The following is a 27,500-nucleotide window of genomic DNA, read 5'->3' as shown; positions in this document are numbered from 1 at the left end:
TGATGTGTTGAAGTGACAAACGGGGACTTCATGCAGAGCTAACGTCAGTTTATAACCAGACTCTTTATAAAAGAGTTCGTAGCTTCAGGTCTGTAAAATGGTTCTGATCCAGAAGTGTCTTCAGCTGCAATACCAGCGAGTGCCACTAGAGGTCGGCTCCAAAAAGCCTCCGGCTCCATAGACTCCCATTCAACTTCTCTCATCAAATCCAAAGTGAATAAAATGTGTCCATCAGTTATCTCGGTGTTGTTAGCTAAAGTCACTCCTTCTTATTAGTTTTCTGGAGGTCCATCTGAAAATAATCCCTCATTCATTAGAAAAGAAGATTCAAGAACACCTGTTTTTGGGGGCGTGTCTGTTTGATTGACAGGTCTGTGGTGCAGTCAGGTTACAGCTATCGGTGGGCGGGATGTAGCAACCAGTCAGATCCACCGCTGGCTCCTCCCCCAGCTCATCCAAATATGGTCACTTCCTGCTCCAAACCGCAACAAATTAGCAAGATGGTGACGGACAGAATCTGAACTGGAGGATTCATAACGTTCATATTTCATTACATTACATTACATTTATCTGACTCTTTTGTCCAAAGCGACTTACAATAAGTTCATTTCAACCATGAGGGTTCAAAACTAGAACAACAAGAATCAAGAAAATATAATTTCTTCCAGAAAGCCAAACTACAAAGTTCTATCAGTAAGTTCTATTTTAAGATACTAAAGTTCTACTGTTCAAGGTGAAGGAGGAAGAGGTGTGTTTTTAGTTTGTGGTGGAAGATGTTCAGAGTTTCTGCTGTCCTGATGTCGGTGGAGCTCATTCTACCATTTAGGAGCCAGGACGGAGGAGGAGGAGGAGGAGGAGTAGTAGTGTGAGTGTATTTAGGAGGTTAAAGTCGAGCTGCTGCATTCTGGATGAGCTGCAGAGGTCAGATGGTGCTAACAGGTAGACCTGCCAGGAGGGAGTTACAGTAGTCCAGATGTGAGATGACCAGAGCCTGGACCAGAGCCTGGACCAGAGCCTGGACCAGAGCCTGGACCAGAGCCTGGACCAGAGCCTGGACCAGAGCCTGGACCAGAGCCTGGACCAGAGCCTGGACCAGAGCCTGGACCAGAGCCTGGACCAGAGCCTGGACCAGAGCCTGGACCAGAGCCTGGACCAGAGCCTGGACCAGAGCCTGGACCAGAGCCTGGACCAGAGCCTGGACCAGAGCCTGGACCGCCTTCTGAGTGAGAAGAGGACATATTCTCCTGATGTTGTTCACAAACCAACGATGATCTCACTGATGGTTGATGACCTCACGGATAGTTGATGACATCACTGATGGTTGGTTCTGATATATTCTGATTAGATTTTGAGAACTGATTTATCTGCTCTCCATCTGCCTGTCAGGAGGCCTCATGGACAAATAGATGATTTTAAGAGCTCCAAAAGGACGATATGTAGTCTCATATCAGGATATATTGATATAACGCTCGGTCCTACCGGTCACTATCTGCTTGTCCACTGAGACCAGCAGCATTACCAGATGTGGACGTTGCAGTCAGACCTGATCTGATACCGATTACAGTTTCAGCGGCCTGTATGCCGTTTTTAGATTTATTTTAGGACCATTTATTGGAACACATTCCCTCTCAGCAGCTTCGCTGTCAGCCTCCTCCAGATCATCATATTTGGCGCCAGCACGGCCGGTCCTGCTGTTAGATGTGAGCCTGTAAAACTGAATCCCTCCATCTTTAATGTGTCCGCGGTGTTTCTGAGATGTGCTAAATGCACCACAGGGACGTCGTTTCCATAGACTTCCATCTCAACACTCACAACATGAACACTTCCTGTTTGATTCATGTTAGAGGTGTGCTCTCTGCAGCAGGTGTCTGCGCGCACACAAAGATGCTTTATGAGGTGAGAGGCATCACTCCAACAGAGTTTTAGTCACATTAATGGAAATCAGACTTTCATTCATATCATAACAATAACTGAAGATGTACAGCTGTTATTTGTGTGTATTCAGCATTACATTTACATACAAGGTGAAGAAAGGCTCAGAGATTTACTCCCGTTTGAGCAATTAATAATGCGTGTGTGTGTGTGTGTGTGCGTGTGTGTGCGTGTGTGTGTGTGCGTGTGTGTGCGTGTGCGTGCGTGTGTGTGTGTGCGTGTGTGCGTGTGTGTGTGTGCGTGTGTGTGTGTGTGTGCGTGCGCCCCCCCCCAGTGTGGTCACAGACAGATTTACTCGGCTTTAACGCTCAGCCGCACTGTAAAAAAAATCCCGTTGTTTTTAACGGGGAAAAAAACTGTCAGCTATGGTTTCTAGAAAAATGTATCGTAAAATACAGTGCGGATGTAAAGAACGTTACATCATAAATTGTACATTTCACAGTTTAAAGCTGTTGTAATTTATAAAACAAAATACATTTTAAATCATTAAATCCTAAACAGCCCTTTTCTGCTGAATCAGCACGACCATGTTGCTGCTAAACATTTTTTTCAGTAAGATTTACATGTCGCCGTTTATTGTACATTCAATTCACCATAAAATACCAACAACACTATTTAATTGTAAAAACCTATGACTGTCATTTAACTGTTTCTTTATGTAAATTATACTCAAAAGTTGTCTTCAAATGTCTTTGGGGTTTTTGTTTGTAATTTAAAGGCATTAAATCCTGTTTCATGACTCCTAATTCAGAGGCAATTATAACGTCGCACTTCATTGAGTATCTGCCTCAGAAATCACACCAACGTCCTCTCCGTCCTCTCTGTCCTCTCCGTCCTCCTCTCAGGGAAGTTGTCTTCCCATCTGTGTGTGCGTCTCCTTCAGTGTGTGTTTGTGTCGCATCGCTCTGTTCAGCGGTGTGTTTTCATTCAGGATTCAGTACAACTCCCCCTGAAGGAGGCGGTCTCCCCCCTGCTGTTCATTGACCGGAGATGATCCAGGCGTGGCAGCTGATTCTTTAAATACTGTTCAGACCCTCCACAAGTTTTTATTGTGATTGTCGCAATCAAAAATGTTTGATTTTTACGGCGAGAAAGATAAATGTTTTTAAAAAAAAAAAAAAACATTTAAGCACTGCCTGATACAGGAATAAATCTGAAATCACTTCCTGTGATAATAATCATGCTGCACATCACAGAAACATTTTAGTTCTAATGGTTTTTTTGTGTATTTATTGAACTTGGAGAACCATGGAGACAAAAGCTCCTAAAAGCTGCGTATGTTTCCAGAACAGACCGTCTGTGACTGGAATATAGAAACAAGGACTACATCAGCCTTCAAAATAAGAGCTTTAGATGCTGTTTAATTCATGTTCATTCAACACATAGACCTGCTGGATGAAACCAACAAAGAGACGTCTCTGACAACTGGACGTGTGGAGAAAACTCATTTAACATCCAGTAATATGGAATCACTTCAATTTCTTCGCATCACTTTGACCTATTTGAATTAGTTCCTTTATTCTCATAAGTTACAAACGAAGAAGGCATGCTGGGAAATGCTAATTCTGTGGCGAGGGTAGGGGCAACGGGGCCAATCACAAATATTTCACACTGCTGTTTACCAGTACTAGAAAAAAATGTCCTAAAGAAACATACGAGGCTGTGAAAAGGAAGAAGGAATCATCGGATAAGGAAATGAGCATTTCCCAGCATGCCTTCTGCCTTTCGTGGTTCCTGAAAGTAAAGCAATCAACTTCTAACTTTTATGAAAAGTCTAAGCAGTCGGAGGAAATATTAATTTATTATAAAACATTTTATAAGCAGTTTTGGAGAATTTAATTAAAGTTAAATTTTGATATAATATTGATTTAATTCAAAGTGAACATAGTGTCACAGAGTCAACCAGACAGATGCTGATGTTGGAATAATCACATACAATATTACCACGTGTTTGATTAATACAATATCATCATTTCATTTCTTTAATATCATCAATACCAGTAGATTGTGAAAAGTGTAAACCTGAAAACATCTGTCAACATCTCCTGTATGAAAATATTGATGAGGTCAGCTTTAATCCTGCTCTCAGGTCAGCACAGTTGAATAGAAATCACAGACTTGCTCATAGATTTTATTGTGAAGGTATAAGCTCCGCCTCTCTCTTTGATCTTTTTTTTTATTCTCTACCTCGTTATCTCTTTCCACCTCTGCCGCTGAGTTTCATCATGTTGTTCAGCAGCCGGGTTACTGAAGCAGAAAAAGAGCTGGTCGCCCGTCTGTTTACCAAACGACACATTATGAAAACCTCGCTCAGCGTTTTTTTTAGAGCGGGAAACGCTTTGAAGCTGTAGAGCCCTGAAGAGATGCTCCGATTTAGATCTGAGTTCTGTTGTAGGATCCTTCACTAACCTCACATGATGATGAGGATGATGAGGAGGATGAAACTGGACTGAACTCGTGTTGGGTTTGTATCACAAACTGTTTCTAAAAGAGTTCGTAGCTTCAGGTCTGTAAAATGGTTCTGATCCAGAAGTGTCTTCAGCTGTAATACCAGCGAGTGCCACTAGAGGTCGGCTCCAAAAAGCCTCCGGCTCCATAGACTCCCATTCAACTTCTCTCATCAAATCCAAAGTGAATAAAATGTGTCCATCAGTTATCTCGGTGTTGTTAGCTAAAGTCACTCCTTCTTATTAGTTTTCTGGAGGTCCATCTGAAAATAATCCCTCATTCATTAGAAAAGAAGATTCAAGAAGACCTGTTTTTGGGGGCGTGTCTGTTTGATTGACAGGCCTGTGGTGCAGTCAGGTTACAGCTATCGGTGGGCGGGACGTAGTATCGTCAGGTTTCCGATCAGATCGGTCAGATCCACCGCTGGCTCCTCCCCCAGCTCGTCCAAATATGGTCACTTCCTGCTCCAAACCGCTCCGAACTAGCAAAGATGGTGACGGACAGAATCTGAACTGGAGGATTCATAACGTTCACAAACCAACGATGACATCACTGATGTGTTAAAGTGCAGACTAGATTCCTTCCAGTTCCTTATGTTTGCATTATAAGTTCTAGCTCTTCATAAATATGAAATATATCAGGTCAGTCACCTCCTACATGCTCATGTAGAGAAACCACTGACAGTATCGAATCCTGAAGTTCAGAGAAGCAGGTGAAAGTGTCTCCATATGTTTAAGCTCCCATCCATCACCCCCCTCCCTCACCACACACACTCACACACCTACCTCCCCCTCTCTCTTTCTCGCTCCTGAATAAATGATGGAAATTTGATGCTGCAGCCTTTGCTGAGCTGGACACACACACACACACACACACACACACCTTTGACTCTGTGTCACACACACTCATGTTTGCTGGAAATTAACCCTGTGTGTGTGTGTGTGTGTGTGTGTGTGTGTGTGTACAGGGCATGTTTCTGTTGGCATGCAGGGCGTGTGCTGCGTGGAGCCACAGGGTGTGTGTGTGTGTGTGTGTTTGTGTGTACAGTCATGGTTCAGGAATGTATAATTTGCTGGTGGAGCCTCTCTCTGAAAACACCTGCGGCCTCATGGGACATGAAGTTCTCATCTGAGAGTTTTGCTGAAGTCCAGGAAGGTGAACAGTGTTTGTGTGAGCTGAAGTCGGAGCGAGTTGGGAGTTTGTTTCTGTGGAGAGTTTCCAGACGTCGTCTGAAGTGTCCCTGAGTGTGAGCAGGTTGTGCTGCTGGCCGTGTGCAGCACAAACTACACTCACCATCATGTTGCTGCTTCCTGAACTTCACCTGGAGGACATTTCTATGTTTCATGAGTCCTGCTCAGCTGCTGCTGATTCACCGGCTCAGTACGAGAAAAGATGACAGAGCACAGCGTGGCAATATTCAACTGGTCAGGATGGTTTCAACACACGGATGCAGAGAATCAATATTTTATCATCAGCAACATGTTACTGACACATTTCACTGGAATAAAAAGTGACTGAAGGGAGATGAAAAGACAAAAGAAAGTTTTCCTTTGAGGACATCATTTTCAGTTGAGGAAAAGTAATATATTGTATAAATATTTCAATACTCGGCATCAAGCAAAATATTTAAAATCACAATAATATCCTATGGTGATGATATTGTTACTATGGAGACTGTGGTGAGTCCCATCATCAGTCACCACAGTTTGAAGTGTTCCATTAACAATGTTAGACCCGACTTCACCAAATGGGTCATTTAATAGAACTATAACAAGTAGAAACTACATTATATTACATAGTATATGAAACTCTATTCTAATTCTATTTTCCCACTGAGCAGGTGGAGTGATATTTCTAGTGATGAGAACGGTGTGATGTCATGATGATTTGACCAATCAGATCTCTGGGGTGGAGCTACTGGTTGTATAATATTAGTTATCCAATGTTGGTACATTTTCAGTGGATAAAAAAACGAAATGCAGGAAATATGAGAGTGAATGCTGTAAACTGTGAGCTTTGAATAAAGTTGATGTGAGAACAGGAAGTGATGTCGGAGCGGTACGAGATGTTTACCTTCACGGCTCTCAGCCGGACTCACTTACACTCATTTCAGAAGTGAGTTGTGTCTGATCTGTGTCTCTGATTGTGTGATGAAGGTAATTATACCTAATGATGCAGCAGACTGTGTACGTTCCTGCGTATAGATGTCTTCCTGTGAAACTAGCTGGTACTTTTAAAAACAGGAACAAATGTGCAGCTTGGCTTTGAAGTTTGTAAAATCTCCCTCTGGGTCTGTTTCAAGGAGGGAGGAGGTTCCAGTGTGGAGGACGAAGCTGAAGTGATTATAGCTGCACAGTTTCTCTCAGACATCTTTAATATAACGAAACGGATTTTAGAAGCTTTGTTCTGGGCATCAAAAGAAATGTTGAGTGTCAGCGTGCTGAGTGAGGAACACTTCAGACATTTATCTGAGCTTTGTTTCATTCACCACGTTCAGCTCACCGACGTGCTCGTCCAGAGTCCAGGAGAGGATGTCCATCCTGAGACGGAGCGGAGCGATGAGGTCATGCTACACCGGCAGACGTGTTCCTGCTGAAATAAACCGCTCGGTGTCTCAGACCTCCAACATTCACTGCTTCTGTCTCTACTGACCAACAAGGTGAAGAAGTCACCGGAGGACTTGTATCTCCAGTCAGTCCACAAGAAAGATGGCCGGCACGATGAGGAGACGTCAGTATTGACTAGAGGAATAAACAGTGGTGTGTGTGTGTGTGTGTGTGTGTGTGTGTGTGTGTGTGTGTGTGTGTGTGTGTGTGTGTGTGTGTGTGTGTGTGTGTAATCTTAAAAAAAACAACTCCCTTTATTAACACAAATAACAATCTGCTCAGCAAAACCAACTGCAGACGTCTCTTTGTTTGTTTCATCCAGCAGGTCTATGTGTTGAATGAAAATGAATTAAACAGCATCTAAAGCTCTTATTTTGAAAGGCTGATGTAGTCGCAACTTTATGCAAAAATCTCATTTAAAACTCCACAAATTACATCAACATTTTTTAGAAAATCCGCTGCAAAATCAAATATTTTTGATCAAAGCAATCACAAGAAAACTCTGCGAAACCCTGTGTGGATGACTGATGGACATTTGTCCAGTAATTATTAGTGTGTCTCCTCCTGTCCGTCAGATCAGGCGCTCCTCGTCTTCCTGGTTCTTTAACCACAGTCCCTCCTGAGGACACGTCTTCCTCTTCTTTCACCTCATTATTGTTTGAATTTCTGCTGTTGTGAAATGTTTCTTTTGAACTTTTGGTGCCATCTCCATCAACTTCTCTTCACTCACTTTCTTCACGAAGCTCCAGATGAACCGGTGTCCTTATATGGAGAAACAGGGCGTGGCTGTATGCTAATTACAGAGCGTGGACATGCCCTGAAAGTCAGAACATTTCTACACACATATTAGTGAATGAGGCCTGCTGCTCTTCAATGTGGGACATCCTGCTCTATTTTAATCAGAGTCCAGGTCCATACGGACAGCAGCAACACTGACGGAGACCTTCACGTGTGCATGTGAACACATCAGACCTGAGGGGGCATGTCCCTCTCCTCTAAAGGACCTCCAGGATTCAGTGTACCTCCGTTATCTGGTGAGAGACATATAAAACTGAACCGTCCTCACTAATGAATCAGATGTACTAAAGTTCCCATAATGCAACTCAGTCATTGTCTGATTGACAGCAGCTCAGCTGGTGTGTGTTTCCATGGTTTCATCTATCAGCTGATCCAAAGAAAATGGAGGCTCCATTATTGAGCCGGAGACATCAGTCCCTGTTGCATGGAGACGAAGAGGGGACAGAGACTGGAGGACGGAGACAGATGGACAGATACAGAGGGACAGAGACTGGAGGAGGGAGACAGATGGACAGAGACGGGGGATGGGGGAGTGTATGAAGGAGTGTCGTTCACTCATACTTCTGTGTAAACATGAGTCAGTAACCCCCCCCCCCCACCTCTTTAACCCTTTGATGACCTGTTTATTCACAGTTTACAGTCGGTTTCAACACTTCAACCAGCTGCTGTCTTCAGTTGGAACCAATCAGAACCATCAGTGATGTCATCAACCATCAGTGATGTCATCAACCATCAGTGATGTCATCGTTGGTTTGTGAACGTTATGAATCCTCCAGTTCAGATTCTGTCCGTCACCATCTTTGCTAGTTCGGAGCGGTTCAGAGCAGGAAGTGACCATATTTGGACGAGCTGGGGGAGGAGCCAGAGGTGGATCTGACCGATCTGATCGGAAACCTGACGATACTACGTCCCGCCCACCGATAGCTGTAACCTGACTGCACCACAGGCCTGTCAATCAAACAGACACGCCCCCAAAAACAGGTCTTCTTGAATCTTCTTTTCTAATGAATGAGGGATTATTTTCAGACGGACCTCCAGAAAACTAATAAGAAGGAGTGACTTTAGCTAACAACACCGAGATAACTGATGGACACATTTTATTCACTTTGGATTTGATGAGAGAAGTTGAATGGGAGTCTATGGAGCCGGAGGCTTTTTGGAGCCGACCTCTAGTGGCACTCGCTGGTATTGCAGCTGAAGACACTTCTGGATCAGAACCATTTTACAGACCTGAAGCTACGAACTCTTTTATAAATAGTCTGTTGTTAGAATTTCTAACTTTGTGTAAATAAACAAGGTCACCATATTTCCAGAAATTTCTGAAATATTAATCCTTAAACCTGACATGTTCCTGCAGCTGGAAACACATGTATCATCATTCATTCCTCGTTGGTCGGAAATCTGCAGCTCAGTTTGTGCGCGTACAGTTTGAATACAAGTTATTGGACGTCTTAGATGAAGTGACTGAGGTTAAAGATGATGATCTGTTTATTACTGAAACGGTACGGTGTCCTCCTGCTCTGCTTATTTTCAGGAAGCAGTTCGGTTTAATGATCAATATTTCTTGACGTATCAACTCCTCATTACAAAGAGAGAATCGGCAGTAATTCTCAGCTTTTATTTTGAAGGCAACACATGGGACAGTTGTGGAGCAACAGACCAGTGTTTTCATGTTTTCACAGACTTATCCTGCTGCTGGTTGTTCAGCCAGAGAAGCTGTTCCAGTGCAGGTCGGTACAGGACATCATGTCGGACACATTCCTGCTGTCAGTCCTCACACACTGCTGCTGCAAATCTGTGTGTACACAGATGGTGTGTGTGTGTCTGTGCAGATGGACATCCTGCTGACTGGATGATGTGGACTTGGTTTTTTAGGACACGACAGGGAAACAAATCAGAGATACAAGTTTTTCACATCATCGTTGGTGCATCTAACTACACGGCAGCTCTTCAGCATGACGTCGTTATTTTAAGATATTACTTCAGTTTAGTATCTTTCTAACAATTAGGAAACTTGTGTGTCTTTGGCACACCAACATCCACCCTGTAAACCTCCATCTGTCCTCTGAGTGCTCACTACACACACTGTGATAGGAGGGGCGGAGCCAGAGGAGCCTGGACACAGGCAGACACGTAATAAAACATGACATAACATAGCATAGCATAACATAACATAACATAACATAACAAAACATAACAGCATAACAACATAACATAACTTCACATAACATAACAGCATGGGTGGCACGGTGGTGCAGTGGTTAGCACTGTCACCTCACAGCAAAAAAGGTTCCGGTTTCGAATCCGGTCCTGGGCCTTTCTGTGCGGAGTTTGCATGTTCTCCCTGTGCTTGCGTGGGTTCTCTCCGGGTTCTCCGGCTTCCTCCCATCATCCAAAAACATGCACCTCAGGTCAGGTTACCTGGCGCCGTGATAGTGGCAGCCTGCTGCAGCAGCTCCCCACTGAGAGCCCCCCTGCTGTAGTGAAGAAATTTCCCCTCAGGGATTAATAAAGTCTATAAAATAAAAAAAAATAAAAAATAACAGCATAACATAACAGCATAACGTAACAACATAACAACTTCACATAACAGCATAACAACATAACAACAACTTCACATAGCATAACAGCATAACATAACATCATAACATAACATAACAGCATAACATAAAATAACAGCATAACAACATAACATAACACAACAACTTCACATAACATAACAGCATAACAACATAACATAACAGCATAACAGCATAACAACATCATAACATAACAGCATAACATCATAACATAACAGCATAACAACATCATAACATAACAGCATAACAACATAACATAACAGCATAACAACATCATAACATAACAGCATAACAACATAACATAACAGCATAACAGCATAACAACATCATAACATAACAGCATAACATCATAACATAACAGCATAACAACATCATAACATAACAGCATAACAACATAACATAACAGCATAACAACATCATAACATAACATAACAGCATAACAACATAACATAACATAACAACTTCACATAACATAACAGCATAATGTAACAGCATAACAACATAACATAACAACTTCACATAACATAACAGCATAATGTAACAGCATAACAACATAACATAACAACTTCGCATAACATAACAACATAACATAACAACTTCACATAACAGCATAACAACATAACATAACAACTTCACATAACATAACAGCATAACATAACAACATAACAACATAACATAACTTCACATAACATAACAGCATAACAACATAACATAACTTCACATAACATAACAGCATAACGTAACAGCATAACAACATAACATAACTTCACATAACATAACAGCATAACGTAACAGCATAACAACATAACATAACAGCATAACAACATAACATAACAACTTCACATAACATAACAGCATAACATAACAACATAACATAACATAACAGCATAACATAACATAGCAGCATAACAACATAACATAACAACTTCACATAACAGCATAACAACATAACAACAACTTCACATAACATAACAGCATAACATAACAGCATAACAACATAACATAACAACTTCACATAACATAACAGCATAACATAACAACATAACAACATAACATAACATAACAGCATAACATAACATAGCAGCATAACAACATAACATAACAACTTCACATAACAGCATAACAACATAACATAACAACTTCACATAACATAACAGCATAACGTAACAGCATAACAACATAACATAACTTCACATAACATAACAGCATAACAACATAACAACTTCACATAACATAACAGCATAACATAACAACATAACATAACTTCACATAACATAACAGCATAACGTAACAGCATAACAACATAACATAACTTCACATAACATAACAGCATAACATAACAACATAACATAACAGCATAACAACATAACAACTTCACATAACATAACAGCATAACATAACAACATAACATAACAGCATAACAACATAACATAACTTCACATAACATAACAGCATAACATAACAACATAACAACATAACATAACATAACAGCATAACATAACATAGCAGCATAACAACATAACATAACAACTTCACATAACATAACAGCATAACATAACAACATAACATAACAGCATAACAACATAACATAACAACTTCACATAACATAACAGCATAACATAACAGCATAACAACATAACATAACAACTTCACATAACATAACAGCATAACATAACAACATAACAACATAACATAACATAACAGCATAACATAACATAGCAGCATAACAACATAACATAACAGCATAACATAACAACATAACAACATAACATAACATAACAGCATAACATAACATAGCAGCATAACAACATAACATAACAACTTCACATAACATAACAGCATAACATAACAGCATAACATAAAATAACAACATAACAACATAACATAGCATAACATAACAGCATGACATAACAACTTCACATAACATAACAGCATAACATAACAGAGCATAACATAACATAGCATAACATAGTATAACATAACATCACATAACATAGCATAACAGAGCATAACAGAGCATAACATAACAGCATAACATAACAGCATAACATAAAATAACAACATAACATAACAACATAACATAACAGCATAACATAACAGCATGACATAACAACTTCACATAACATAACATCACATAGCATAGCATAACAGAGCATAACATAACATCACATAATATAACAGCATAACAGAGCATAACATAACAGCATAACATAACATGACACAGCATAACATAACATCACATAACAACAGCATAACATAACAGCATAACAACATAACATAACAACTTCACATAACATAACAGCATAACATAACATAACAACATAACATAACAGCATAACATAACAACTTCACATAACATAACATAGCATAACAGAGCATAACATAGCATAACATAACATAACATCACATAACATAACATAACATAGCATAACAGAGCATAACATAGCATAACATAACATAACATCACATAACATAACATAGCATAACAGAGCATAACATAGCATAACATAACATAACATCACATAACATAACAGAGCATAACAGAGCATAACATAACAGCATAACATAACATAACATGACATCACATAACATTACATAGCATAATAGAGCATAACATAACAGCATAACAACATAACATGACACAGCATAACATAACATATCATAACAAAGTATAACATAACATAGCATAACATAACATAACATAACAGCATAACATAGCATAACAAAACAAAACAAGACAAGACAACACAGCTTGGCATAACAAAGCAAAGCGTAATGTAGCGTAACACAACACTTATTAATCCCACAGTGGGGATATTTATGCAAGAGTTTAAGAATACAGAGAGAAGAAAGAAAAGTACACAAAGAAAAAAAGACAAATATGGATGCAATAAAAAAATAAGAGCGCAAACTATTTGTAGAAAAATGTAAAAAAAAAAAAACAATGTATAAATACACACAAGATATATACACAAAATAAATATATACGGTTTTAAATGGACAGAGAAATGTAAAGACAAAATATAATCATTGCACGTAGGTGATAAAAACAATATTGTTAATTTGTACATTTCTCAGGATATATTGTATATTTCACATCAGCGATATGAATTATTTCATGAATAATGTGCATAAAAATATATATTATACAGTATTGTATAAATGTACAGAAAACAATAAATATAGTATAAAAGAAAATGTATGAGGTATATACAGTGGGTACGGAAAGTATTCAGACCCCTTTAAATTTTTCACTCTTTGTTTCATTGCAGCCATTTGCTAAAATCAAAAAAGTTCATTTTATTTCTCATTAATGTACACTCAGCACCCCATCTTGACAGAAAAAAACAGAAATGTAGAAATTTGTGCAAATTTATTAAAAAAGAAAAACTGAAATATCACATGGTCATAAGTATTCAGACCCTTTGCTCAGTATTGAGTAGAAGCACCCTTTTGAGCTTGTACAGCCATGAGTCTTCTTGGGAATGATGCAACAAGCTTTTCACACCTGGATTTGGGGATCCTCTGCCATTCTTCCTTGCAGGTCCTCTCCAGTTCCATCAGGTTGGATGGTGAACGTTGGTGGACAGCCATTTTCAGGTCTCTCCAGAGATGCTCAATTGGGTTTAGGTCAGGGCTCTGGCTGGGCCAGTCAAGAATGGTCACAGAGTTGTTCCGAAGCCACTCCTTTGTTATTTTAGCTGTGTGCTTAGGGTCATTGTCTTGTTGGAAGGTGAACCTTCGGCCCAGTCTGAGGTCCAGAGCACTCTGGAAGAGGTTTTATTCCAGGATATCTCTGTACTTGGCCGCATTCATCTTTCCTTCAATTGCAACCGGTCGTCCTGTCCCTGCAGCTGAAAAACACCCCCATAGCATGATGCTGCCACCACCATGTTTCACTGTTGGGATTGTATTGGGCAGGTGATGAGCAGTGCCTGGTTTTCTCCACACATACCGCTTAGAATTAACGCCAAAAAGTTCAATCTTGGTCTCATCAGACCAGAGAATCTTATTTCTCATAGTCTGGGAGTCCTTCATGTGTTTTTTGTCAAACTCTATGCGGGCTTTCATATGTCTTGCACTGAGGAGAGGCTTCCGTCGGGCCACTCTGCCATAAAGCCCCGACTGGTGGAGGGCTGCAGTGATAGTTGACTTTGTGGAACTTTCTCCCATCTCCCTACTGCATCTCTGGAGCTCAGCCACAGTGATCTTTGGGTTCTTCTTTACCTCTCTCACCAAGGCTCTTCTCCCACGATTGCTCAGTTTGTCTGGACGGCCAGGTCTAGGAAGAGTTCTGGTCGTCCCAAACTTCTTCCATTTAAGGATTATGGAGGCCACTGTGCTCTTAGGAACCTTGAGTGCTGCAGAAATTATTTTGTAACCTTGGCCAGATCTGTGCCTTGCCACAATTCTGTCTCTGAGCTCCTTGGACAGTTCCTTCGACCTCATGATTCTCATTTGCTCTGACATGCACTGTGAGCTGTAAGGTCTTATGTAGACAGGTGTGTGCCTTTCCTAATCAAGTCCAATCAGTTTAATTAAACACAGCTGGACTCCAATGAAGGAGTAGAACCATCTCAAGGAGGATCAGAAGAAATAGAAGTTTTCCTGCTGAGAGAAGAACGATGTTGAAGTCTGCCGCTCCATAAATGAAGCTGCTCCACAAATGAAGCTGCTCCACAAATGAAGCTGCTCCACAAATGAAGCTGCTCCATCAATGAAGACGCTCCATCAATGAAGACGCTCCATCAATAAAGATGCTCCATAAATGAAGACGCTCCATAAATGAAGACGCTTCATAAATGAAGCTGCTCCAAAAATGAAGACGCTCCATAAATGAAGCTGCTCCACAAATGAAGACGCTTCATAAATGAAGCTGCTCCAAAAATGAAGACGCTTCATAAATGAAGCTGCTCCACAAATGAAGCTGCTCCATAAATGAAGACGCTCCATAAATGAAGACGCTCCACAAATGAAGCTGCTCCATAAATGAAGACGCTCCATAAATGAAGACGCTCCATAAATGAAGACGCTCCATCAATGAAGACGCTCCAAAAATGAAGACGCTCCATAAATGAAGACGCTCCATCAATGAAGACGCTCCAAAAATGAAGACGCTCCATAAATGAAGACGCTCCATCAATGAAGACGCTCCATCAATGAAGACGCTCCATAAATGAAGACGCTCCATAAATGAAGCTGCTCCTGTTGACGTGCTCATTAACTGTTTCTGCAGAACGTCTTGAATTTCAGCTTTTCAAAATAAAACCTGATGCAGAGCATCGTGGCGACATCCTGCTGAGAGCTTTTTATTTCTCGAGTGTTTAACTTCTGCTCTGTGATCCATGTCTACACCGTGATTATTGATTATGTTGAAAGACCCCCCCCTACCACCTCCCCCCTTCACCCTCCTCACCCCCCCTCCACTCACTCTGTCTCTACCAGACTTTGACCCAGATTTTTATGTCTCTTGAATAGTTGCTGTGTGTGTGTGTGTGTGTGTGTGTGTGTGTGTGTGTGTGTGTGTGTGTGTGTGTGTGTGTGTGTGGAGGGGGCGCTGGGAGATGAACTGGAGGATGATTTGTGGAACTGGATCAGTGACAGTGGGAGTTTGGATTTGAAATGCCGAGGATGGAGATACAAACCAAGCAGCTTCTCTGGCGCTGCTTTCTGTTTCTCTGTTTCAGAGAAATATTTGTTTGATCTTCGTCCGGTGTGCTGCAGCTCAGACTGCTGATTTCCTCTTTGTTTATGTCTTCATTGCTGCGGGTGATTTTTATTTTTCATTGTAAAACATCACCATTTGTATGTTTCTTTATTTTTGATAAACATGTTTGAATTTGGGCCTACAGTTCCCATCATGCTTTGTGTGAGACGCCACAGGAAGTGTAATGTTCTCTTCTGTCCAGACCGTAGACTGGATATAAAAGAGTTCGTAGCTTCAGGTCTGTAAAATGGTTCTGATCCAGAAGTGTCTTCAGCTGCAATACCAGCGAGTGCCACTAGAGGTCGGCTCCAAAAAGCCTCCGGCTCCATAGACTCCCATTCAACTTCTCTCATCAAATCCAAAGTGAATAAAATGTGTCCATCAGTTATCTCGGTGTTGTTAGCTAAAGTCACTCCTTCCTATTAGTTTTCTGGAGGTCCATCTGAAAATAATCCCTCATTCATTAGAAAAGAAGGTTCAAGAAGACCTGTTTTTGGGGGCGTGTCTGTTTGATTGACAGGCCCGTGGTGCAGTCAGGTTACAGCTATCGGTGGGCGGGACGTAGTATCGTCAGGTTTCCGATCGGATCGGTCAGATCCACCGCTGGCTCCTCCCCCAGCTCATCCAAATATGGTCACTTCCTGCTCCAAACCGCTCCGAACTAGCAAAGATGACATCACTGATTGATGGTTGATGACATCACTGATGGTTGATTTTAAACACTATGAACGTGTTGATGTCTGTCAGATCTCTCGTGGTCAGTGAAGACCTCCTGCGGCTCGTGCAAACACATATTGACAGACACTACAACTTACTGATGTCCCCTAAACGCATCAACAGCTGCATCCGAAGCCTCTCAGACTGGAGATCTGCTGACCTCCATCAGAGCACATTAACTAACCTCTCTGCCTCCAGCTAACACTAACCCTCCTTCATTTCCTCTTCTCTGCTTTGGATTCCCTGTGAGTTGTTCCCACAGTCTCACGGCTCCTCAGGAACTCCCCGGCCTCCTGTGGGAGGAGGAGGGGGGGGGGGGTCCCGAGTGTTTGAGGCCAATCTGACCACAGCCTGAGATGGTATTTTTCTGCAGGATTTCTGGCAGCAGCAGCAGAGATCAGATCAGATCCTTACAGGGAGATTGAACCGCTCCAGGACCCGAAGACGGGACTCCCAGAAACTAGAGATGATTATGGGATGGAGGAAGGACAAAATATGTAAATGAAAAGTATTAAAACATGAACATAGTCATTGGTGGAGGGAATCAGGGAGACGTCTGATTGGTGCTTAGTTCATCGTGAGGCACAATAACAAGAGGAAAACATCCAGCCAGAGAAACGTCTCAGCATCCTGGACTCATGAAGAGACAGAGGACACTGAGACAGACAGACGGAGGACACTGAGACAGACGGAGGATGCTGAGACAGACAGACGGAGGACACTGAGACAGACGGACGATGCTGAGACAGACAGATGGAGGACACAAAGACAGGTGGAGGACACTGAGACAGACAGACGGAGGACACTGAGACAGTGGCTCTTTAAATGTTCAGTGTGATGAATGTGTCTGTTTCTTTACATTACAACACATTTTATTTTATTTTGAAAATCCTCCAAAATGGTTTTTCAAACACACACATCTGAATTATATAAAATGGAGCTTAAAACCATTTTGGAAACAGGGTCGTACGTGACCCTGTTTCCAGAAAAGTGGGACGATGTGTAAAATGTAAATCAAAAAACAATGCAATGATTTGCAAATCTCTTAAACCCATTTTTAATTGAAAATAAACCAAAGACGACAAATCAGATGTTGAAACGGAAAAATTTTGTTGTTTTATAAAGATATCTTCTCATGTTGAATCTGATGCAGCAACACGTCTCTATAAAGTTGTTCCAGGGTCATGTTCACCACTGAGCTGCATCAACTCTTCTTTTAACAACACTCTGGAAATGTTGGGGAACTGAGGAGACCAGTTTCTGGAGTTTTGAAAGTGAAATGTGGTCCCATTCTTGCCTGATAGAGGATTTTAGCTGCTCAACAGTTCAGGGTCTCCTTTGTTGTATTTTTAGTTTCATAATGCACCAAACTTTCTAATTGGCTGACGGTCTGGACTGCAGGAGGCTAGTCAATGATGACTCAGCGTTCCAACTTACATGCATGTGTCACTTCCTGTCACGGCTGAGTTACATTTGCTGTGTTTGTGTCTGCAGGTTGATCAGAGGCTGAAGAGGACGATGCTCTCCTGAAGCTCTCTGCCGACAAGCCCCCACTGTCCCTCCACCATGAATCACACTCCCAGCCCCCACCTGTCCGAGGGTGGGAAGTCATCCGGGGGCGGTCTGCTTTGCAGCCTGGGTCTAGGCTCCGACCGGGGGGGTCCGCTCCCCGGACAGCCTCACCCACACCCCCAGCCCCAGCGGAGGGACGCCCAGCTCAAGCCCCCCGCTGCTGCTGTCGCCTGGGCTGAGCGGCCTGGGGCTGTGCTCCCTGGGGGCCATGGGAGAAGGAGCTGGGGGCGACTGGGAGAGCAGGGAGGAGCTGAGGCTGCGGGAGCTGGAGGAGGCGAGAGCGAGAGCGGCCCAGATGGAGAAGACCATGCGGTGGTGGTCGGACTGCACTGCCAACTGGAGGGAGAAGTGGAGCAAGGTGGGTTCACCGATTCGAGAGAGGACATCTGGACACGTCTGTGGTCCAGCTGCACGACCGGACTCAAACACATCTGGACACGTCTTTGGTCCAGCTGCACGACCGGACTCAAACACATCTTCACTCATGTTTCACTGACATGTTATAGAGCTTCCTCTCTACCACTGAGCCTTCCTTTGAAACACTATGTTCAGGCAGCAGTAGGAGGGTGGAGGGTGGAGGGCGGAGGACGGAGGAGGACGGAGGAAGGAGGACGGCGGATGGAGGGTGCAGGGTGGAAGGCAGAGGGAGGAGGGTGGAGGATAAAGGGAGGAGGTTGGAGGGAGGAGGGCGGAGGGTGCAGGATGGAAGGCAGAGGGAGGAGGGTGGAGGATGAAGGGTGGAGGGAGGAGGGCGGAGGGAGGAGGATGGAGGGTGCAGGATGGAAGGCAGAGAGAGGAGGGTGGAGGATGAAGGGAGGAGGGTGGAGGGCGGAGGGAGGAGGATGGAGGGAGGAGGATGGAGGGAGGAGGATGGAGGGCAGAGGGTGGAGGGTAGTTCTCTGATATCAGTCAGCTCTGTCTGTTCTGCAGGTCCGAGCGGAGCGGAACCGAGCCCGTGACGAGGTCCGTCAGCTGCGTCAGCGGCTGGACACCCTCACCAAGGAGCTGACCGGTGTTCGGCGGGAGCGGCAGGAGCTCGCTTCGGAGAACGAAACGCTCCGTCAGGAGACGCTGCGTCTCCATGGCGACCACACGGCTCCTCCTCCGGCGGCCGCCTCTCCCGCTACCTCTCCTGCACACCCTCGCGGTGCTTCGTCCTCCTCCTCTCCGTCCATCCCTCTGGCCTCCTCCTCCTCCTCTCAGGTCCACACGGACGTGAAGCTGGACAGGATGGGGGAGGGGCCGCCCGGATCTCCAGAACCAGAACCAGTACGGGATGTGGACCTGGACAGAGAGAAGATGGATCAACAGACGGTGAGTGTGTAATAAATATTTAATTACTGCACTGACCTGAAGACAAAAACATCCACTGACAAAGAAAATGATTGAATTCACGAGAAGGAACTCATGCTGTTTTACATGTTATTTCCCATTAAAAACCCACATGAAGGTTATTAGACCTTTGTTTGAGGTCATGTTAGTATTATTATTGGAGGACCGCCTCCTGATAGATCTGGAAATATGAATCAGTGTTCTCCTGTTCTCTGCTGCTCCATGTGACATGAGCCTCCCTGAATGTAGGACACTCTGGATACTGTTTAAAACAGCCCTGCTGGGCGCGTGAGCGTGTGTGTATGTGTGAGTGTGTGAGTGAGTGTGTGTATGTGTGAGTGTAATTGTGTGTGTGTGTGTGTGTGTGAGTGAGTGAGTGAGTGTGTGTTTGGGGGTGTCCTATTTATAAGTACCCACTACCCTCCACTCTTCCTGCTCCCTGAGGACTCTACATACTGCAGTACTTCTGTCCTGTATCCTCCACCTGAAGCAAACAGCTGACCGCCGGTCTCCTTCAGCCTCGTCTGTACTGACACTGACCGATAGCTGTAACCTGACTGCACCACAGGCCTGTCAATCAAACAGACACGCCCCCAAAAACAGGTCTTGTTGAATCTTCTTTTCTAATGAATGAGGGATTATTTTCAGATGGACCTCCAGAAAACTAATAGGAAGGAGTGACTTTAGCTAACAACACCGAGATAACTGATGGACACATTTTATTCACTTTGGATTTGATGAGAGAAGTTGAATGGGAGTCTATGGAGCCGGAGGCTTTTTGGAGCCGACCTCTAGTGGCACTCGCTGGTATTGCAGCTGAAGACACTTCTGGATCAGAACCATTTTACAGACCTGAAGATACGAACTCTTTTATAAACAATCTGTGGTCAGAACCAGTGAATAATATTCTATCCATCTTCTGATCTGAACACAGTCACAAACAGCTGGAAGACACGATGCATTTTAAATAAGACCACAGCCTCTCTGCAGGAAGACTTCCACACTGGAGACTATAGTGGTGTTTTTCTTGACTTTGAATTTGAGAGCATGAACTCTTGTTTTCACGTTGACACATCGAAACTCTCTTCTTCATAACTCCTGCAGTAAAAATCCAGTCAGCCTGAGACTCTTCAGGGCAGCGACACACAAACCGAACCGCCGTGGGTCACAGACATCTGACATCAGAGGCTTTCATGAACAAACAGCAGCAGTGTGTCTGACGGAGACGTACACAGTGAAATATCTGTCCTGTGACCTGAAACATCATAGAGCCCCCCCACACACACACACTCACACAAATATTACATCAAGTATATTTTGACATATAAAAGGTGAAAAGCTCAGAGATAGTTCTTCAGTCTTTGTGCTCCTGGGGCCCTTTAAAATGACATCATCATGTTGTATGATTAGTTTGTTGTTGATAATGTGTGATGATGAGCTCCAGACAGACAGATGACAACACATGAATTCAGGCCTCGGTTTCTGCTCGGGATGTTTACAGACTGGCTGACGTCTGATTGGACGGTGCCTCCAACAGGAGCAGGTTCATGTTCCACCTGATGAATCAGTTGAGTTGATGGTCTTGGAGTAGTGGTCTTGAGGCGGAGGTCTTGAGGCGGTGGTCTTGAGTTGGTGGTCTTGACGTGGTGGTCTTGAGGCGGAGGTCTTGAGGTGGCGGTGTTGGAGTGGTGGTCTTGAGGCGGTGGTCTTGAGGCGGTGGTCTTGAGGCGGTGGTCTTGAGGCGGAGGTCTTGAGTTGGTGGTCTTGACGTGGTGGTCTTGAGGCGGTGGTCTTGAGGCGGTGGTCTTGAGTTGGTGGTCTTGACGTGGTGGTCTTGAGGCGGAGGTCTTGAGGCGGAGGTCTTGAGGCGGTGGTCTTGAGGTGGCGGTGTTGGAGTGGTGGTCTTGAGGCGGTGATCTTGAGGCGGAGGTCTTGAGGCGGTGGTCTTGAGTTGGTGGTCTTGACGTGGTGGTCTTGAGGCGGAGGTCTTGAGGCGGTGGTCTCAGTGGTCTATGAGCAGCGGTTAGCTGTTGCTCTCTCACAGCTCCGCTTCATTTCCTGTCTCCCTCCATTGTTCTGGTTCTCACACTGAGTACTTCCACATGTGGCAGAGAACCATTGTCTCACTGAGATCTGTGACAGTGGCTCCCTCTGCTGGAGTACACCGGTAATGACAGTTTTCTATTTAACATACCACACATACACTGACTGTCAGTAATGCAGATGATGAAGCCGGCTGCATGCTCTTTGTTTGGTGGTCGACCTCACTGCACATCATCACAACTGAAAGGGTGTCATTAACTTCTGGAACCACAGATGTGAAAATCATCCAAACCGCAGCGCTAAAATATTATAATGACACTAAAAGATACTGATGATACTGTGGATGTTCAGCATGCTTTACATCAACAGCGTTCTCATGTCAGTAAGTCTGTGAATCTCCTCTACTCTTCCTCCGGCTGGCTGACTCCTGATTGATGACCTTTGACCTTGATGCTGTGAGTGGTTTTGGTCTGATGTTGTCTCCTTCTGGTCCTCATTCAGTCCTCTGTGCTGTCTCACTGATGTAGTGTCCACTCAGCTCAGTGAACAGTAAAGTGTCTTCACATACTGTATCTGCATCTAGTACCAACCATCAGTGATGTCATCAACCAGCAGTGATGTCATCATCCATCAGGGATGTCATCAACCATCAGTGATGTCATCGTTGGTTTGTGAACGTTATGAATCCTCCAGTTCAGATTCTGTCCGTCACCATCTTTGCTAGTTCGGAGCGGTTTGGCGCAGGAAGTGACCATATTTGGATGAGCTGGGGGTCAAACAGACACGCCCCCAAAAACAGGTCTTCTTGAATCTTCTTTTCTAATGAATGAGGGATTATTTTCAGATGGACCTCCAGAAAACTAATAAGAAGGAGTGACTTTAGCTAACAAAGCCGAGATAACTGATGGACACATTTTATTCACTTTGGATTTGATGAGAGAAGTTGAATGGGAGTCTATGGAGCCGGAGGCTTTTTGGAGCCGACCTCTAGTGGCACTCGCTGGTATTGCAGCTGAAGACACTTCTGCATCGGAACCATTTTTCAGAGCCGGAGGCTACGAACACTTTTATATTCAGTCTAAGTGCCACCAGCAGGTGAGATGTACTCCATCTACACACATTCATGGTTACCAGACAGTGAATCCTGATGACTGTAGTGACTCCTTGACTTTTTATTTTATTGATTTATGACCAAATACCTGGAAAAACTCACCAGATTCTGATGACGTCTGAGGAACTCTTGAAAGGCATCATGATGAATATCTTAAAGAAACAGAGTTATGAATCCTGAGGGAGACAGAGCACTAATATTTTACATGTGGTAGATGCTTTGAAAGATATCGGGCGGGGAACATTGGAGCTTTCTCACTGTTTCAGTGCCAGAGCAGACAGATTTACTGTGTGGGGAGGCGGAGCGGCTCCACAGTTCACGTTTAATTTCTGTTAAGGCCATTAAACAGAAAGTGTTTGGTCATGAGAAGCCACTCTGTGTGCTGTGAGAGCGTGTTGGCAGGAACCTCAGCTCATCGGCGGGATGAAATGGTTTGATTTGCAGCTTCGGTGGGGAGGAAACAGGGTGGAGCGGGAAACACTCACAGAGGAGTGAAAGATTGAAAAGAGGCCAATATTTCTGAGGAGGGACTCAGAAACTGGCAGCTTAATATGCAAACAAAACATCCTGGGTCTTACTTTTCTCTTTAGTCATGTGACTGTAACCCTTTGAAGTGGTATCAGTCTGGTTTAAAGGATCATTCTGCTTTTTTAAATCTTGGCTCCATTTTTCTGTCAGTTTTGATGTCATTGATATTTTTGCACTCACACCTACAAGACTCTGTCGTCCCCATGATACCAGTGTGTCAGTAGAAGACCAGAGTCCAGACCAGACCTCCACATCATCAAACTGTCATCCTGGTCTCATGTTCTGTCCCCTGTCTCCATCCCCGGCTCTGTCAGGACCTGGAGCTGCTGGACTCAGTTCTGCGATCCCGGGCCGCCGGCACCGATAATCAGGAGGCCTGGGACGGCCGTGGGAGCAGCAGCAGCGGAGCGAACCCGGCCGGCTCGCGCTCATCCTCCGGTCTGAACCGGCAGGAACGCAGCAGGCAGCTGTGGGAGGACGTGAGCACGGTGGAGGAAGACTCCAGCAAACTCAACGCCCTGCAGCTGCGCCTGGATGAGGCCCAGAAGGTCCTGCTGAAAGAGAGAGAGTAAGACACGCAGGACAGCTCGTGGTCCAGACAGCAGGAAAAATGACTGAGATCATTACAGGACGATTGGGTTTTTAGTCTCTCATGTGTCTTTGTGTCCTCCCCAGAGACAAGCTGGCTCTTAGCAAGACCATCGAGAGACTGGAGGCCGACCTCAGTCAGTGGAAACTTAAATACGAGGAGCTCAGCAAGACCAAGCAGGAGGTCCTGAAACAGGTGAGACACCTGCACAGTCAGGCCCTGCGGTCGTTTTTGATATCTGCTCCACAAAGGTCTTCATATCTTCATAATGTCTCCGTTCAGCTCCTCAGACACTGATCTGAAACATGTATTGGCGATGCTCCACCACTGGGGGGCAGCGCAGGCTGCAGAGAGCAGAGCGATCTGGGAGAGAAGCTATCAGCAGACTCACTGAGGGATGAAATCAGTTTGATAAGAGTAGAGGAGGGTTGGTGGGAGGTTGAGAGATGTGGGGGGGGGGGGGGGAGTCCAGCGATAAGTATGTGTGTGTGTGGGGGGGGGGGGGGTAGATGAAAGAGGCTGAAGTGCAGAAGGTTGTGAGGAGACAGATGAGACAGATATAGTGATCCAATAAGGACCAGGAGGGCTGCAGGAGATGAACCACCTTCACCTCCAGATTCACGCTGCTGCTGAGAGATGTGTTTATTTCTTTCATGTCTGAAGTGAACTCTGACTGTGTCCTTTCTCCACTCTCTAACATTCCCAACAGTTGTTTAATAGTTTATTGCTGGATGTTCTGCTCCTCCACTGTTTTCAACAGCTGCCCTCTGACCTTGTGTCTGTTCTTCCTCGTTCCCCGAAACCTTCCAGCTCAACCTGCTGAAGGAAATGCACCAAGACGAACTCGGACGCATATCTGAGGACCTGGAGGACGAACTGGGAGCTCGAACCAGTATGGACAAGAAACTAGCTGAACTCCGCGCCGAGGTGAGGAGAGAGGAGTTAGGAGGAGTTAGCAGAAATTAGCAGGAGTTCGCAGCAGCTCGGAGCAGAACAGTGAAAACCAGAACAGAATATCAGCATTTTTATAACCCAGCCAACTCATGTCTACTGAAAGTATTCAGGACTGTAACGTTTTCCTACCGAGAAGTCCAGAATAAACTCAAAATCTTTTTAAGTTAAACGTTAGAGTGAAGTGAGGCGTGTTAGTTAACCTCATCACTGCCTTCACACAAGGTGTACAACCATGTTTACAAAAAAGTTGGAACAATGTGTAAAATGTAAATAAAAACAGAATGCGATAATTTGCAAATCTCATAAACTCATATTTAATTGCAAGTTGACCAAAGACAATAATTTATTTTATTTTATTAATCATATCTGCTCATTGTGAATCTGATGTCAGCAACACGTCTCTATAAAGTTGTTCCAGGATCATGTTCACCACTGAGCTGCATCAACTCTTCTTTTAACAACACTCTGGAAACATTGGGGAACTGAGGAGACCAGTTTCTGGAGTTTTGAAAGTGAAATGTGGTCCCATTCTTGCCTGATAGAGGATTTCAGCTGCTCAACAGTTCAGGGTCTCCTTTGTTGTATTGTTCATGTCCTGATGCTCCAGATGTTTTCAATGATTGACAGGTCTGGACTGCAGGAGGCCAGTTTATCAGCGGACTCTTCTACTAGAGAACCATGCTGTTGGAATACGTGCAGAATGTGGTTGGACGTTGTTCTGCTGAAATAAACAAGACCTTCCCTGAAAGAGACGTTGTCTGGATGGCAGCAAATGTTGCTCCAAAACCTGAATATATCATTCAGCATTAATGCTTCCTTCCAGATGTTCAAGCTGCCCATGCCATGTGCACTAATGCATCCTGTACCATCACAGATGCTGGCTTCAGAACTGAGCTGATAACAAGCTGGATGGTCCCTCTCCTCTTTAACCTGGAGGATGCAGCGTCCATGATTTCCAAACAGAGTCTCAGATTGTGATCCATCAGACCTCAGGACAGTTGTCCACTTCACCTCAGTCCATCTTCAATGATCTCGGTCCAGAGAAGGCGGGGGTGTTTCTGGATCATGTTTCTATCTGGTTTCTTCTTTGGAGAGTTTTAACAGCATTTGTGGACGCAGCGATGAACTGTGTTCACAGACGATGGTTTTCACAAGTGTTCCTGAGCCCATGCAGTGATTTCCACTCCAGAATAGTGTGTTTTTAATGCAGTGCTGCCTGAGGGCCCGAAGATCACCACCATCCAATATTGGTTTTCAGCCTTGTCCCTTGTGTTCAGAGATTTCTCCAGATTCTCTGAATCTTTTAATGATATTATGAACCGTAGACGATGAAATCCACTAATTCTTTGTAGTTTTACGTTGAGGAACATTATTCTTAGATTGTTGAACTATTTTCCAACACAGTCTTTCAGAGTGGTGAACCTCTCCCCATCTTCACTGCTGAGAGACTCTGCCTCTCTGAAATCATCTTTTATACCCAATCATGTTACTGATCTGTTGCCATGGTAACTTGATTAGTTGCCAGATGTTACACCAGGTGTTTCTTTTAGCGTTACACAACTTTTTCCGATCTTTTGTTGACCCTGTCCCAAGACGTGTTGCTGCCATCAAATTCAATATGAGCAGATATTATATCTACAAATAAATATGTATATAAAATCCATGTGTGACTGTGTCTCCACCAGATGGAGCGGCTGCAGGTGGAGAATGCTGCAGAGTGGGGCCGCAGGGAGCGTTTGGAGACGGACAAACTGGCCCTGGAGAGGGACAACAAGAAGCTGAGGGCTCAGGCTGAAGACCTGGAGGAGCAGCTGGCCAAGAAACGCCGGCAGGCCGCCTCGGCGCTGGACACCGACCTGAAGGCCATCCAGAGCGAGCTGTTCGAGAGGAACAAGGTCGGAGAAAAAAAATCACACTTTACCAGAGCGTTTGTTTTCAGAGGCGTCCATCACTTCTGGTAGTTAGTGGACTTTTATTCTCTCAGACTGATGAACCACAGTTTGTACACCATCATACACACAATGGGACCCTGTCCTCTGAGCTGGTCTTTCTGGGACTGTGTGTGTGTGTGTGTGTGTGTGTGTGTGTGTGTGTGTGTCTGTCTGTCTGTCTGTCTGTCTGTCTGTGTGTGTGTGTGTGTGTGTGTGTGTGTGTGTGTGTGTGTGTGTGTGTGTGTGTGATTTAGAAAAGAAAATGAGAAAGATTGATAGTGTTTTGTGTACAGTGTTAAAACCACAGTATTGATCCAGGGAGAGAATAAGAAACAGGACATACACACACACACACACACATACACTCTCACACAGAAACACACACACACACACACACACACACACACACACACACACACACACACACACACATCTGCAGGTTGATTGATAGTAGAATCATCTTCAACCACGGCGAGGGCTGCCGGCATCACTACTACTGCACAGATTGATGTTCACTGTCACACTGTAGCACACACACACACACACACACACACACACACACACACACACACACACACACACACACACGTAAATAGTGTTTGTCTGGTGGCCATAAATGAAATGCATCAGAGACTGTGATTGCATGTGTGTGT

The 27,500-nt window shown here is 44.0% G+C and overlaps 1 protein-coding gene across 1 annotated transcript in view; it reads left to right on the top strand.

Annotated features, from left to right (window-relative positions):
• The window catches only part of ccdc102a (coiled-coil domain containing 102A), a 48,674-nt gene that overhangs the window by 11,869 nt on the left and 9,305 nt on the right, over nucleotides 1-27,500 (top strand). The window contains 7 exon segments of the mRNA XM_069149911.1: nucleotides 18,282-18,446; nucleotides 18,448-18,717; nucleotides 19,290-19,673; nucleotides 23,688-23,941; nucleotides 24,049-24,157; nucleotides 24,773-24,889; nucleotides 26,602-26,811. Of these exon segments, the coding sequence (XP_069006012.1) occupies nucleotides 18,354-18,446; nucleotides 18,448-18,717; nucleotides 19,290-19,673; nucleotides 23,688-23,941; nucleotides 24,049-24,157; nucleotides 24,773-24,889; nucleotides 26,602-26,811 (1,437 nt within the window). The 5' untranslated portion in view covers nucleotides 18,282-18,353.

Source organism: Embiotoca jacksoni, unplaced genomic scaffold (assembly GCF_022577435.1).
Source record: "Embiotoca jacksoni isolate LCO1_2020_lvr unplaced genomic scaffold, fEmbJac1.0.p SCAF_153, whole genome shotgun sequence".
NCBI classification, from domain to species: domain Eukaryota; kingdom Metazoa; phylum Chordata; class Actinopteri; family Embiotocidae; genus Embiotoca; species Embiotoca jacksoni.
The sequence above is the reverse complement of the archived record's forward strand: the minus strand, read 5'-3'. Positions and strand labels throughout refer to the sequence as shown.